At 40.6% G+C, this 16,360-nt stretch overlaps 1 protein-coding gene across 1 annotated transcript; it reads right to left on the bottom strand.

Annotated features, from left to right (window-relative positions):
- Positions 1–398: 398 nt before the first annotated feature.
- RTL3 (retrotransposon Gag like 3) lies at positions 399–1,859 on the bottom strand (the record flags this gene model as incomplete). The annotated part of the gene is made up of 1 exon (XM_080652234.1): positions 399–1,859. The coding sequence occupies one exon, from the start codon at positions 1,857–1,859 to the stop codon at positions 399–401; it is 1,461 nt and encodes a 486-aa protein (XP_080508360.1).
- Between the last annotated feature and the right edge of the window lie 14,501 nt (positions 1,860–16,360).

The following is a 16,360-nucleotide window of genomic DNA, read 5'->3' as shown; positions in this document are numbered from 1 at the left end:
ACTCCACTCTATGTTTGGGTCATGTGTTTCAAGCCAGTGGATTCCAAGAATCAGAGGGTATCGTGGTGCATGAATAATATCAAACTGGAGCTCTTCAACATGGTTTCCAATTTTAACTTCGACAGGTGGTGTTTCCTTAGTTATGGGTCCATTAATCAGTGGACGGCCGTCTACTGTTTCGAGCATCAGGGGGAAGATGTTATTGCGGATGGGCAGCTTCTCTCGAAGTACCACAGAATGGTCAATGCTGTTTCTGTAGGAGCCTGAATCCACCATTGCTTGCTCAAAGAACTGTCGTCTTCCAAGTCGAATTTCAACAGTAAGCCATAGGGTTCGGGACATGGATATTGGAAGTGAGGGGGATGCATATTTGTAGATTGGCCCGCCCGGGTTCCCCCTTACCGCCGGGCCTGGATGTTTCCCGCCTGCTGGGCACGATGAGGCTTGACAGGGCAATCTCTGGCAAAATGACCAGGATGAGCACAGTAGAGGCACAAGTGGCCTTCACGGCGCCGAGCCCGTTCAGCTTCACTGAGGTGTGGGCGATTGCTTGCAGCCTGCACAGGCCAGTTTTCACCTGGTTGATTCTCAGGCCTAGCTCTCTCCTCAGAGGGACTTGTACCTTGTGGATTTGGATCAGGCTTAACATTTAGCTTCTCTTCTAGACTGATGCACTGGGTGATCAGATCAGATAGGTTAGTGGCTGAGCTTGTGGGAGACAGTTCATCTCGGATAGAACTAGCAAGGCTTTCTTGAATTTGGATGCAGAGAGTACTTTTATCCCAGTTTAGCTCTTGAGCAATGAGGTGGAAGTGGGTCACATCCTGGTGGACAGGATCCTCCCCTTGGCAAACCCGATGGATGTGGTGGTTGGCATCTTCCATGTTTTCTGGATTGTTAAAAGTATCCTGCAGTACTTGTATGAAACTTTCAAATTGCTCCAGCAAGGGTCTTTGGGTATACACTAAGGGCTGGAACCACTTTCCTGCCTCACCTGAGAAGCAGTTACTGACAAAGCTCACTAAGGCTGCTTCAGTGGGATACAGGTGCCCTCTGACTCTCATGTAACTATTAAATTGAACCAGGAATTCAGGAAACTTCTGGGAGTTCCCATTGAAGGGTAAAGGGTGTTCTAAGGGGAAAGCTTCAGCCTCTAACCCACTAGGGGATTGTGGAAACTCTGAAGCAGCGGATGTCTCAACAGCCATTAGGCCTTCCAGGGACTCCTGAGGTGCTGAGAGCTCTAGGAACTCCTGGGCATCTGATAGATCCAGGGGGGCCCGAGGCATGCAAGACTGCAGAGGCTCCTGGGGAGCCCGAAGCTCCAGGGGCTCCAGGTATGTTGAGGTCTCCTGGCATTCTGGTGTCTCCTGGGGATCTTGGGCATTTGAAAGATCCTGGAACTCTAAATTCTGGGCCTCCTGGGCTTCTAGGGCATCCTTGGTATCAGGGGACTCTTGGGCCTCCTTCACTTCAAGGGGCTTGTGGACCTCCAGGGCCATTGGGAATTTCTCCAGCTCCTTAGCCTCTGGAGACTTTTGGGACACACAGGTTGCTGAGAGTCCATGGTCAATTGGAAGTGACTGGGGCTCTCTGGGCTTCTGGGGCTCTTCAAACTCTGGGGGATTTGTATGATCCCAGGCTGCTTGGGTTTCCAGGGGCCCTGAGGGTTTTGGGAGCTCCTGGGCCTCTGTGGGCTTCTGGACTAATTCATCCTCCTTGGCTGCTTGGGGCTTCTGGAGCTCTGGGATCTGGGCCTGCAGGGCAGCATTTTCTTCCATCAGCCTCTGCACTTGGGCCTGGAGAATTTCATTCTCCAATTTCAGAGCAATATAGGAGGCTGCTAAGCCCTCCGCCATCTTTTGAGGAAATGGGCTTGGTTTTTCAGTTTGCTGCCAAGAGAAACTGGGTGGGCTTTTGTGAGGTTTTTCTAAAAGCTCCCCACAGGCAGATGTCAGACTCCTTAAGTTTTCCAGGAGGTGGGGTTTTGGGCCCCGCCAAGATCGATTAACAGGAGGTCACTGGGAGCCTCCAGGGATCAGCAAAGAGAGGTATCTGATGATACACTGTAAAGAAAGTAGGATCTGAGGATCAGAAACTGTGGAAAACACTTATTAAAATAAATCAGAACAAAACTTGCCCAACAGTGCGGGGTTTCTTTTACTTCAGGCTCATATTCATGAACTAGGTTATATACGCTGGCTCTGACCCCATGATATTTTATAAACAGCATCTGAACCAGACTGGGTATGTCATTTTGCATTCTTCCTTTGAAACTTAACATTTTATTAGAAGTAATTTCTCCATATTCTTTTCTGTTTTACATAGTCTTTAATTTATAATGTCTACTTAATATCCCAATGTGACACTTGAATTTTAACAGCTACTTTCAATGACTAACTCATTTGAGCAATGTGGAGATTTGAACTCATCTGTGGTGGGCCAACCCAAGAGATATTTTTGGGTGGCTGGGGTAGGAGGTAAGGGGTAGCTCTTTCTGACACTCAGAAATCAAACCTCATAAGCAACCACAAGATCAGCCACAGGAGAAAACAAGCAATAGTTGACTAAATATATATATGTATATGCGTTAGTAGACACATGCATATTATTTATAAAATGGCTCAAAATAGTTAAGAAAATAATCTCTGTAAATGTACGTTACCGTTCAGAGACAGTCCAGGAGCTCTGCTGTCTGTGTACCCATCGCCGAGGAGGGAAGTGTGTGAATTGCTTTGGAGGCTTGCCTTTTCTGCACACACTGAACTCAAACACACCCACTCACAGAACACGTTCCAACTCTCCTCTGTAACATAGCTATTTTGAGTGTAGAAGAGTTTTTTTTTGACAGTACCTCACAGTTTAGAGCTGCAAGAAAAGTAGGATGCTGGGTCGATGTGAGACAACCTCATGTACTCAATGCTCGGTTGCATTAATAAATATTTGGCTAGGGAATTTGGAGTAATACCACTGCCTTATGAAAAGACGCAAACATTTCTGAATGACCACTGTGGTTTGGGACTTTAATTTTTTATGTCTGTCTCATATAACTTCCCCTTACTCTATCCACACTGGGCTGTTTGTTTAATTCTCACTCAGAGAGCAGCCTGAAGCCCCTCAGCCTCTTTCCCTGCCACCTATTCAGTCCCTAGGGTCCCTCCTTGCAATTTTTTCTTGGAAACTTTGCTATGGACAGATCTAGGCAAAATATAATAGGGTAAGACTGTGGAAAAGGCCAATTTCGTTGAAGGGTACTTGTAGCCGATTGCAGGATCCCTGGCTCCTTTTAAATGTCTTGGCCCAGGGTTCTCATCTTTCCTAGAGCCTCTCAGGTGCTCTAGGCCATACTCAGGTATTCACTAAGGACAGGTCACTTGAGAAATGACCTTGTTCAAGATCTCACCTTCTCTTCTCATGACAAATCACAGTCAAACCCTAGGCATGAACCATGTGGCTATTTTGGGTAAGGCTCTGGGTCAACTATTATAATCCTAGTAAGGAGTGGGATTGAGGATTTTCTTTGGCCACTTCAAACCACAGACCAATTCAGTCATGTTCCCAGGTCTCCTTTTAAAATGGTCAATTCCACATTAGTCAGTATTATAGGATAAACCCTGGTGATGGAATATGCCCAAACCACCGAAAATTGACAAATGGACTAGCTGAAGCTGAATGAAGAGGCTTTGAAAAAGAAATGAAAATATTTTGCAAATCAAGTTATATTCCCTTTTAATGTTTTATTCTTTAGAAAAATACCACAAATAAAAATGCTACCATCATCAGAGAATAATGTGTTCTGTTTGTGTGAATTCTTCAGATAACTAAAGCCTTCCCTTTAAGAATCCAGAACACACGTTGATATTTACCTTACCAATGTAAAAAAAATAAGAGAAATATTTATAGTGAGTATTACACTTCTTTCTCCATTCTTAAGTAGGTGATTTTGAACATAATGTAACTGTTTGAGGTCATACTTATACACACCAGTTCCTTTACTGTTGCCTTCTGAAAACTACTGAGAGGTATAAAGTGGGCCTGTCTCCAAATTCAATACTTCCAAATTACTATGCTTTCCAACTTCTTGCAATTTATTTTTCTTTTGTATTTTATTTATTCTTTTGCTATCAGGTTATCACACTGTTACCTGTATGCCTGTCTACAGTAAGTATATACAAATTTGGCAAATTAGTCCTAAAACTTAAGTCTAAAACTCAGTTTATGAAATTGTACAATAGAGCTACTAATTGTACTTAACTTTATAGAGTTGTTGCAAAGATTTAGTGAAATAATGCATGGAAAAGATTTAGTACAGTTTCTAGCAGCTAATAGCACTCAATAAATATTAATAATAATAATCTATAGCCACAGTCACTTCACTTTAAATTATTTTCTAATCACCTCTGAATTGGGAAACTGGATAGATGAAATTGCTTAAATTGTGTAGGGGCTGAGCAGAGGCTTTCATATTAAGAAACATACAAGGCATAGATTTTACTGCATTGACTTTTCACCACTCAGGGCATCCCCGCCCCCCGCTCCCCCCACTTCCTCTCTGTGTTATGGATGATTTAATTTACCAAATAATACTCTAGAATCAGAACTGGAGGCACTTAAGCAGGAAAATAAAATAATTAACAAAGGGATTGTGGAGCAGCCAAGGTAGATGTTTAAAAAAGTCCAGGACTAAAGCACTGAACAATGCCTCGCCCACAGATATATTTGTCAGATGGGTAAACAAATCCCCTCCCACCCTCTGCAAAAGAGCAAAGATCAAATTCAATGTTCATAAGTACAAGTTAAAAAATGCCCAAGCATAGAGAATTAGTATCTTCTGAGTGGAAATAAAGAGCTACACTGACTTTTTGTCAAAATGCCTAATGTTGTTTTGATATCCTGAATTAGTCAAGTAAGAATAGGAAAGTAATCACATCCAATCTCTCATCATGTTTCCCCTATACTTTAATTGTCTTCTTACACTCACAACGCAATGAAATTTATGGATCCTTTAGAATGGATATGAAAAAAATTTAAGTAAATGAGGTTTTGTTAACTGGGCAAATATAGTTTTTAGGGGAAAAGAGAAGACAAATATCTTCAATTAACAGATATAAAAAGACTACACAATTATGTTCAGTTGTGTTAATAAGTTACACATGTTGATTGTTAGCTTAGGGGGAAAAGGAAAGTAAAGGTTAAATAAGATTAAATTCTACATTGTACACTCCAGAAAGAATAATTTTATTTTTTCAGCAAATGTACAATGTGAAACATTTTGGTCTTTGCCTGGGTCTTCCTCCCCAGAGCTGGCTGGGCTGCATCTTCAAGCTCCTGCTCTTCCCTCTTCCCAACCAGGAAAAAAGCCAACAGTAAAGTTAGTTTCACAGGTCCCTGGCACAATGCCCAACTACCCCTTAGGGCAGTGGTAGGCAAACTCATTAGTCAACAGAGCCAAATATCAACAGTACAACAATTGAAATTTCTTTTGAGAGCCAAATTTTTTAAACTTAAACTTCTTCTAATGCCACTTCTTCAAAATAGACTCACCCAGGCCGTGGTATTTTGTGGAAGAGCCACACTCAAGGGGCCAAAGAGCCACATGTGGCTCGCGAGCTGCAGTTTGCCGACCACTGGCTTAGTATAATGCTCTCCAGGTCTATCCATGCTGTTCCTTCCTTTTCACAGCAGTATTCAATTGTGTAGATATACCACCATTTTTTAATCCACTCATCTGCTCTTGGGCACTTAGGCTGTTTCCAAATCTTAGCTATTGTAAATTGTTCTGCTATGAACATAAGGCTGCATATATCCTTACTGATTGGTGTTTCTGTTTTTTTGGGATATATTCCTAGAAGTGGGATCACTGGGTCAAATGGGCGTTCCATCTTTAGTTTTTTTTTTGAGGAAACTCCATACTTTTCTCCACAGTGGCTGCACCAGTCTGCATTCCCACTAGCAGTGCACGAGGGTTCCCCTTTCTCCACATCCTCGCCAGCACTTGTCATTTGTTGATTTGTTGATGATAGCCATTCTGACAGGTGTGAGATGGTACCTCATTGTTGTTTTGATTTGCATCTCTCAGATGATTAGTGACTTTGAGCATGTTTTCATATGTCTTTTGACCTTCTGTATGTCCTCTTTCAAAAAGTGTCTATATAGGTCCTTTGCCCATTTTTTGATTGGATTGTTTATCTTCCTTCTGTTAAGTTGTATGAGTTCCCTGTAAATGTTGGAGATTAAACCCTTAGGGGATATAGCATTGGCAAATATGTTCACCCATGCAGTGGGCTTTCTTGTTGTTTTGTTGATGGTTTCTTTTGCTGTGCAAAAGCTTTTTATTTTGATGTAGTTCCATTTGTTTATTTTCTCTTTAGTTTCCATTGCCCTAGGAGCTGTATCGGTGAAGATATTGCTTTGGCATATGTCTGAGATTTTGCTGCCTGTGGATTCCTCTAAGATTTTTATGGTTTCCCGTCTTATGTTTAAGTCCTTTATACATTTTGAGTTTATTTTTGTGTATGGTGTAAGTTGGTGGTGTAGTTTCATTTTTTTTTTACATGTATCTGTCCAATTTTCCCAACACCATTTATTGAAGAGACTGTCTCGACTCCATTGTATGCTCTTGCCTCCTTTGTCAAATATTAATTGAACATAGTGGGTTGGGTCGATTTCTGGGTTCTCTATCCTATTCCATTGGTTTATATGCCTGTTCTTGTGCCAGTACCAGGCAGTTTTGAGAGCAGTGGATTTGTAATATAGCTTGATATCTGGTATTGAGATCCCTCCTACTTTGTTCTTTTTTTTTCTCAGGATTGCTAAAGGGTCCTTATTTTGCTTCTGTAACTTGTTTCCTGAACCTATGCAGCTCAGCTGGCTCACTTCTACTACCTCTGTAACTTTCTAAATAAATTTTCTCTTATAATTTGAGTTCCTGGCTCTGAAATATTTTTTTACAGAACTCAAGAACTGAGGTGCAATTGCACGGTTGCACTGACTGGAGATCGAACCCGAAACCTTGGCATATGAGGATGATACTCTGACCAACTGAGCTATGGGCCAGGGCCTTTTTGAAAAATTTTAAGGATAATTCTGATGGTTGTGTTGGAGCCCTTTCTTAAGTTTAACCCATAATGTGCTTAGCACAGAACGAAACTTTTCATTGTCATTAACACCATACAGTAATGGGACAGCATAAATTCAAATTCCTTTGGAAGTTGAAAAACTTTCCAAGAATTTCCCTTACTCATATGACAGATCCAGAGCACCAGGTAATGGAATAGAAACAGTGTCTACCCCAGTACAAATCTGAAGGAGTCAAAATTTGTCACCCTTTTATCTCCCTTTACAACATTTACCATCTTCTTATTTTGTTTTATTTTATTGAATTTACTGAGTGATACTGGTTAATAAAACCATACAGTTTTCAATTGTACAACTCAACAAAACATATTATTTTATTTCTTGGCCTATGCATACTAAGGTGGCCTTTCCCCTTGATTAACTGTCACTCTGGGAAAATTAATTCCTATTTTGAGAACTCACAGAGTTCTAGAAGGAACTTTTGCGGTGTTTTCATTTTCTTAGATTATTCTGAAAGGCTGTAACCACCTCAAGGCCTTTCTGTGGGTAGAGATATTCTAGGACAGAAGTACACTTTTGACATCCTTCAAATCACACCATTCAGGTGGTCCTATATTTTGTTTCCTTGTAAGGCTGTTCTGGTGTTAGCAGATTTTCTTAATCATTTTCATTGAACCCAGGTGATGTGCTGACCCAGCTGCCCTAGCTGATTGCTTAAATAACCACCATCACAACCTAATAGGGGAATAGAGGGTCTTGCTATAATCCCACCCCTGGGGGATGTACTTTTTATAAGGATCTGGGCTTCTACTCTATTTCTTGGATCCCTACTTACTGGGGTTTTCCCATGTTGGTTCACCCAGAAAGCAGACTAAGTCCAAGCTGATGGCATCAGCATGGCAGAAGGGAGAGAGGGAAAGGGAGAGGGGGAAGATCAGGAAGAAAGAGGGGGAAAGTAGATTGTAGGTAGGAAAGGGAAGAAGGGGGAAAAGGAAAGATGGCATTAGAAAATCTAGAAATAAGCTTTAAAAACACAATATATATATATATATATATATATATATATATATATATATATATATATGTCAGTGAAAAATACAATTTAATCTTATGGGTTAGCATTTTAAAAATGACAGAATAGGAGACTATCTTTTAATGCTTAAGCTCACCTCTAAAGGTATTTTGGGGTAGTATTGTCTTTATAGGATTGTAGATTGCTAAAGGGGGTTGTGGTAGACCCTCGGTGGGTCTAGAGAGGAATGTTGGAGTGTACCAATGGGAGATGCAGCAATAAATGGGGTGCTGATTAGAGAGCATACCCAGCCCTGCCAACTTCACATTTTTGCTGGGTGGTTCAAATAAGATAATAGTCGTGAAAGTGATTCGGAAAAAATTTGCTAATGAAAAGAGCACAGACTTTGAAGTAAGGCAAGCCTAGGTTCAATTCCTAGCTCTGCTTTTTAATTTTTAGCCCCATAGTAAACAAATGGGACTACATCAAAATAAAAATCTTTTGCACATCAAAAGAAATCATCAACAAAATGAAAATGGAGCTCACTGCATGGGAGAACATAGTTGCCAATGACACATATGATAAGCGGTCAATTTCCAAAATATATAAAGAACGCATACAACTTTAGTTGTGTGATCTTGGCCAAATTACCTAAATTCTCTGAGACTCACTTTCCCTCATCTAGAAAATAGAGTATAGAGGATAATAATAGGTCATTGCTCAATTGCTGTGCATATTAGAAATAATGTTAATACCTAATAATGAGCATTTGCTGAGTTGTAGCTGATGATAAAAATCATAATGATGGTAAAAATTATTGCTACTGATTTTCATATGTCAACTTATCTATTGCACCCAAACAAAATTTACTTCAACTTTTTGTCTATAAATCCACCATAAATAATATAACTTCTCTATAAATATGAGCATTGAAGTGGTTAAAGGCACTGTGCTAAGGTTTTTTTTGGTTGTTGTTGTTGTGTGTGTGTATTTGGGGTGTGTTTGCTAGGTGAGGAATACAAAGATGAATCTATTCTGAGCTTTTTATCAAATAGTTTACTGGCCCATAACGCAGGCAAAATATGTACTTTTTTTCATCATGCAGAAACCTCCTATTGGCAAATGTCATATAAGAAATCAAAGGCAGCAAAATCTCAGACATCTCTCATGGCAAATATGTTTGCCAATACATCTCCTAGGGCAGTGGTCGGCAAACCAAGGCTCGTGAGCCACATGCGGCTCGCGAGCCGCGGTTTGCGGCTCTGTTGACTAATGAGTTTGCCGACCACTGTCCTAGGGCAAGGGAAACTAAGAAGAAAATAAACAAATGGGATTACATCAAAATAAAAATCTTCTGCACAGCAAAAGAAACCATTAACAAATTGAAAAGGGAGCTCACTGCATGGGAGGACATATTTGCCAATGATACATCTAATAAGGGGTTAATTTCCAAAATATATAAGGAACTTATACAACTTAACAAAAGGAAGACAAACAATCCAATTAAAACATGGACAAAGGACCTTAACAGACACTTCTCCAAAGTGGATATACAGATGACCAAGAGACATATGAAATAGCACTCAGTCACAAATTATCAGAGATGCAAATTAAAACAACAATGAGGTATCACCTTACACCTGTCAGAATGGCTATCATCAACAAATGACAAGGGCTGGAAAGGATGTGCAGAAAAGGGAATCCTAGTACACTGGTGAGAATGCAGTCCTGGTAGTCACTATGAAAAGAGTATTGTCTTCAAAATGGAACTCCCATTTGACCCAGTGATCCCACTTCTAGGAATTTATCCTAAGAAGCCTGAAACACCAATCAGAAAGAATATATGCACCCCTATGTTCATAGAAGCACAATTTACAATAGCTAAGATCTGGAAACAGCCCAAGTGTCCATCAATAGATGAGTGGATAAAATGCTGTCGTACATTTATACCATGGAATACTATGCAGCTGTAACAAAGAAGGATCTCTTACCCTTTGAGACAGCATGGAGGGACCTGGAGAGTATTATGTTAAGTAAAATAAGCCAGTCACTGAAAGATAATTGTCACATGATTTCACTCATATGTGGGATGTAATAAACAAAATAAACTGATGAACAAAACAATCCAGAGACATAGATGCGTGGAACAGACTGAGGAAACTCAGAGGGAAGGTGGGGGTGGGGTGGGTGAGGAGAAATTATTGGGGAACTTATATGCATATCCCATGGACACATGGTGAAGGATTGAGAGGGGTTAGTGCGAGATGGAGGGAGTAAATGGTAAAAAAAAAGGGTACATCTGTCATATTTTCAGCAATAAAGTTGAAAAAGAGATACAGATGAAGTCCTATGACGGTGTTAGAAAAGACAGAGCTTGTGAATGTGGTGGGATGGGTGGAGAGGAGTTGGGGTGGGTGGAGAGGAGTGAGGGTGGAAATTGGGAAGACTTAGGTAAAAGAGGTGACTTTTAAGCTAGATTTTGAGTTGGGCTTTGACAGGAGAGTAATATTTAGTTATCCCACTAGGGGGGTGCAATTAGAATGGATTAAAGAAAAGGACATTCATAATGAAGGAAACAGCAAAAATAAAGGCACAGACCTTAGGTACTGCAGACTACTATTATTAATGGACAAGCAGCAATTCAGTTTGGATGAAGCTTAGGGTATGTGAAAAAAATGTTTAAGTTCACACGCATATAATGTTATATATGGCTACTCAAAGAGAAAGTTGAAATTTAGGGAGATAACAGAAAAAGCAAATATTTGTATGTCAAAAAATCAATCTATCTCTATATATTTAGATATATAGTCAAGAAATATATGATCCTGGCAATTTCTACCTGCCCTATATATTTTGTTAATTTACCAAATTACTGGCATCTATTAGGCTCCCCTCCCAAGAATGCTTGATAGACCTTAAATATGCTTTATCAGCTGATTTTATCTCTCAACATTTTCAAGAACTTTCTTATGTGTGTTTTCTTAACACTCTGTAATGCTTATTGTGATTTATTCCATGTTCAGAGTGGTTAAACACGCCCCTTCCTCCAAGCCAAGTATTAAACAAGCTAGACTGTCTCATGTTATCCCAGCGTGGACCTCTTGGTTTAGCTATTTCATCTCAGTTATTTCCACTTGGAGCATATTTACATGACCAAATTCCATTTTCTCATTTCCTTCTATTACATTTATGCCATGATTTTTTTCTTGTAACTACTACGTTTTTTTAGTGCAGTTGTATTATCTGAAATTGAGTTATTTGTATATATCTCTGACAGAAAAAGAGGCCCCCTCTTATTCACTGACTATTTTGGCTGAAAGGCTGAAGCAGATAATATAATTAGTGAGGAGTTGCATCAGATTCCTAAGACATTTGCTTCTTTTCACCCATGCCAGTGGAGCAGGGTCCACCAGCATGTGCAAATGAAAAATATTACACTGATAAATATCTGTCAAGGGCAGAAAGGGAATTACCATTTTCTTAGTTTTTAAATAGAGCTTAGTGATTTCTTTTTCAGTTGCCTTTCAAGCAGGTCAGGTGGTACTTATGGGGCACTTTTTGCTTTCAGCACTTGTGTAACCCAGATATGGTGCAATATAGTCACTGTGTTACATCAGGGTGACTGTAGTACATACAGTACATAGCAAATAAAGACTTTAAAAAATTCCATGAGAGACATTTCTTGCAAGTTGCACAAGAACTGTTAACTATAAGTGACTCTGGATAGTGTAGATGGAGGATAATTTTAGTTTTCATTTTATACTTTTCTGTAGCATTTGCATTATTTTTAAAAATATAAGCCTACAGAGGATCTTGGAAAAAAGATGGCGGCTGGCAGGACAGAGGTGAGGGAGAGGAAGTGAGTGAGGGTATGAAAGGAGAGTGTGTGGATGTGTGTGGTGTGTGTGTGACTGAGTGAGGGACAGTTAAATTCCTGTAGGAGCATCAGGGGCTGGCAGACCAGGCTCTCTTAGACAAGGAGAGACTACCAGTGCTGCGGGCACTCCCCAGACTGCGGGACTCCAGCATGGAGCCCACTCCATCTTGAAGGGGAGAACGGCCTTTTTTAGGAACTCATCAGCACCACCAACCAGACAGGCCTTGGAACTGCCCCGTGACCCAGCAGCCACTCCAGTCAAAATCCTGCTGCCCCATCCACAGACCCGCAGACCCTGGGACCTCCACCTCCAAAGGTACACTGCGCTCGGCAGCAGTAAGTGCAACCTGCCCCTCCCCAGCGTCAGAACTCCAGACAAAACATTCCCGCGTTTCCAGTGCTGGCAGACATCCAGGGAACAACACTCCCTAGGCAGTGCCTGGGAGCCACTGGGAGCCCCTGCTGGTGTGATTCTGTACAGACTAGGGCGCACTGCCCCACAGTAGAAATTCTGAATTCTCTCTTCCTGAATAACTGCCCACATTTACCCCAGCTGCTCAACCTCAGTGTCAGGACCCCTCAGAGTGCTTCAGAGCTTTGCGCCAGCAAACTCACCTCCACAGATGCGAATTTCCAGCAGGCAAGCACTCTGAGCCCATCTACGCACAGGGCGCTAGTGGGAGCCACTGTGAGCTCTCCCTGAGTGTGATCTTGGACAAACAGGGGCGCACTCCCCCGCAGCAGTAGAAATTCTGAATTCACTCATCCTGGATACCTGCCCACAGGCACCTCAATTACTTGGCTACACTGCCAGGACCCTTCAGAGTGCTTCAGTGTGCCTCACAGGCAAATGTACCACAGGTACCCCTGTGAGCCTCCACTGGGAGTGAGCGCCTATCCACCACAGGTGCAGCAGCAAAAGCTGAGTCTGCCCACCACACAATTCAGAACTCTGGACACCACAGTCATGCCTTTACAGAGTGCAGGCTTCCTGAGTTCCATCACTGCAACAGACGGTTCCTGGGTGCCACTGTGAGTCCCTGCTGGGCACGCGTGATTTCAACTAAGGGTGCAAGACAGCAAAAATTGGGACACTCCCCACCATGGCTGCTGACTTCTAGACACCACAGTTGTGCCTCTCAAGTTCACAGGCCTACATCAAGAGAACCCAAATAGCTCAAGTAGGGAGGTACACTAGATTACCAAGCCCAGGAGAACTGAGAGAATACACCAATAGCACCATCCTCAAAAGCACCTGGGTAGCAAAGCAATTGGACCTACAATTAAAACACTACAAGAAAACATGGGAAGACAAAACTCAATTACCAAAGGAAAGAAAAAGAGGAATCATCAGAAAGGAAGTTAAATGAAATTGAGGCTAGCAGCTTATCAGAGAAAGAATTCAGAGTAATGGTTATAAGGATGTTTAAAGGGCTGGATGACAAATACACACAAGTCAATGAGAATTATAAGGAGCTGAATGAGAATGTCGCCAACATGAAAAGGAACCAATAAGAGATTAAAAATGACATAGCTGCAATAAAGAACAAAATGGAAGGCTTAAACAGTAGATTAGAAGAGGCTGAGGACCACATCAGCGAATTAGAAGACAACACAAACACAGCAGCAACTGGAAAGAAGACTTAAAAAGCAAGAGGAGAGCCTAAGGGAGCTTTGAGACAACACAAAACAAAACAACATTTGCATAATAGGGGTGTCAGAAGGAGAGGAAGAGAAGTAAGGAATAGAAAACCTGTTTGAAGAAATAATGACAGAAAACTTCCCTGATATTGCCAAGAAAAAAACTATGCAAGTCCAAGAAGCACATAGAGTCCCAAACAAGATGAACCCCAAAAGACTGACATGAAGACACATCATAATTAAATTGGCAAACACCAATGACAAAGTAAGAATCTTAAAGGCTTCCAGAGAGAGACAGAAAGTTGCCTACAAGGGTTCTCCTATTAGAATATCAATGGATTTCTCAACAGAAACACTCCAGGCAAGAAGGGAATGGAATGAAATTTACAAAGTGATGCAAAGCAAGGGACTGAACCCAAGAATACTATACCCAGCAAGGCTATCATTCAAAATTGAAGGTGGAATCAGGAGCTTCAAGGACAAAAAAGGGCTAAGAGAGTTTATCACTATCAAACCAGCAATGCAACAAATGCTAAAGGAACTGCTGTAAAAAGAAGAAAGAGAAAGACAAGAAGAAGCACAAACATTAAGGAAAAATATGGCAACAAACATGTACTTGTCAATAATAACATTAAATGTAAATGGATTAAATGCACCAATCAAAAGACATAGGGTAGCTGAGTGGATAAGAAAACATGACCCTGCCAAAACCGGTTTGGCTCAGTGGATAGAGCTTCGGCCTGCAGACTGAAGGGTCCAGGTTCGATTCCGGTCAAGGGCATGTACCTTGGTTGCGGGCACATCCCCAGTGGGAGGTGTGCAGGAGGCAGCTGATCGATGTTTCTCTCTCATTGATGTTTCTAGCTCTCTATCCCTCTTCCTTCCTCTCTGTAAAATATCAATAAAATATATTTTTTTAAAAAAGAAAAAGAAAACATGACCCATATATTTGCTGTCTGCAAGAGACCCACCTCAGAACAAATGATTCACACAGACTGAGAGTAAAGGGATGGAAAAACATTTTTCAAGCAAATGGAAATGAGAAAAAAGCTGGGGTTGTGATACTTATATCTGATAAAATAGACCTCAAAGTAAAGGCCATAACAAAAGATAAGGAAGGCCACTACATAATACTAAAGGGAGCAATTCAACAAGAAGATATAACTCTGGGAAACATATATGCACCCAATATAGGAGCACCCAAATACATAAAACAACTTATGGAAGATATCAAGGGAGAGATTGATAGCAATACAGTCATAGTAGGGGACTTTAATACCCCACTGACACCACTGGATAAATCAACTAAACAAAAAATCAGCAAAGAAACAACAATCCTAAATGACACACTAGAACAGATGGACTTAATTGACATCTTTAGAACATTATACCCCAAAGCTACAGAATATACATTCTTCTCCAATGCACATGGAACATTTTAAAGGAAAGACCACATATTAGGACACAGGCAAAGTCTCTTCAAATTCAAGAAGATAGAAATCATATCAAACATCTTCTCAGATCACAATGGCATAAAACTGGAAATCAACTACAATAAAAACAATACAAAAAAATCAAACACTTGGTGAATAAATAGCATGCTATTAAACAATGACTGGGTTACCAGAGAGATCAAAGAAGAAATAAAAAAACATTATGGCAACAAATGATAATGAAAACACAGCAATCCAAAATTTATGGGACACAGTGAAAGCAGTCTTGAGAGGGAAATTCATAGCTCTAAAAGCCTACTGCAAAAAACAAGAAACAATGGTAATAAATTATCTAACCCTACAACTCAAAGAGTTAGAAAGAGAGCAACAAGAAAAGCCCAGAGTAAGCAGAAGGAAGGAAATAATAAAGATCAGAGTGGAGATAAATGACATAGAGACCAAAGAAAGAATATAAAAGATCAACAAAACCAAGAGTTGGTTCTTTGAAAGGATAAACAAGATTGATGACCCTCTCGCCAGGCTCACCAAGAAGCAAAGAGAGAGGACCCAAATAAATGAAATCAGAAATGAAAGAGGAGAAATAACAACAGACCCCACAGAAATACAAAGGATTGTTAAAAAATATTATGAACAACTCTATTCCAACAAACTGGACAACCTGGAGGAAATGGACATATTCCTACAAAGTACAACCTTCCAAAACTCAATCAGGAAGAATCTAAAAATCTCAATAGGCCAATAACTATGGAAGAAATTGAAGCAGTCATTAAAAAGCTCCAGCAAACAAAAGCCCAGGGCTAGATGGCTTCACAGGGGAGTTTTACCAAACATTCAAGGAAGAACTAAAACCTATCCTCCTCAGACTATTTCAAAAAATTCAAGAGGAAGGAACACTTCCAAGCTCATTCTATGAAGCCAGCATCACCCTAATACCAAAACCAGATAAAGACAACGTAATGAAAGAGAATTACAGGCCAATATCCCTCATGAACATAGATGCCAAAATCCTCAACAAAATTCTAGCAAATTGAATCCAGCAGTACATCAGAAAGATCATACACCCTGACCAAGTAGGATTTATTCCGGGGATGCAAGGATGGTACAATATTCGCAAATCAATAAACGTGATACATCACATAAACAAATTGAGAGATAAAAATCACATAGTCATATCAATTGATGCAGAAAAAGCATTTGACAAAATCCAATACCCTTTCTTGATAAAAACTCTCATCAAGGTGGGAATAGAAGGATCATACCTCAACATAATAAAGGCCATATATGACAAACGCACAGCCA

Source organism: Plecotus auritus, assembly GCF_963455305.1.
Source record: "Plecotus auritus genome assembly, chromosome: X".
NCBI classification, from domain to species: Eukaryota; Metazoa; Chordata; class Mammalia; order Chiroptera; family Vespertilionidae; genus Plecotus; species Plecotus auritus.
Note: the sequence above shows the minus strand (reverse complement) of the source record. Positions and strands in the feature narration are given on the sequence as shown.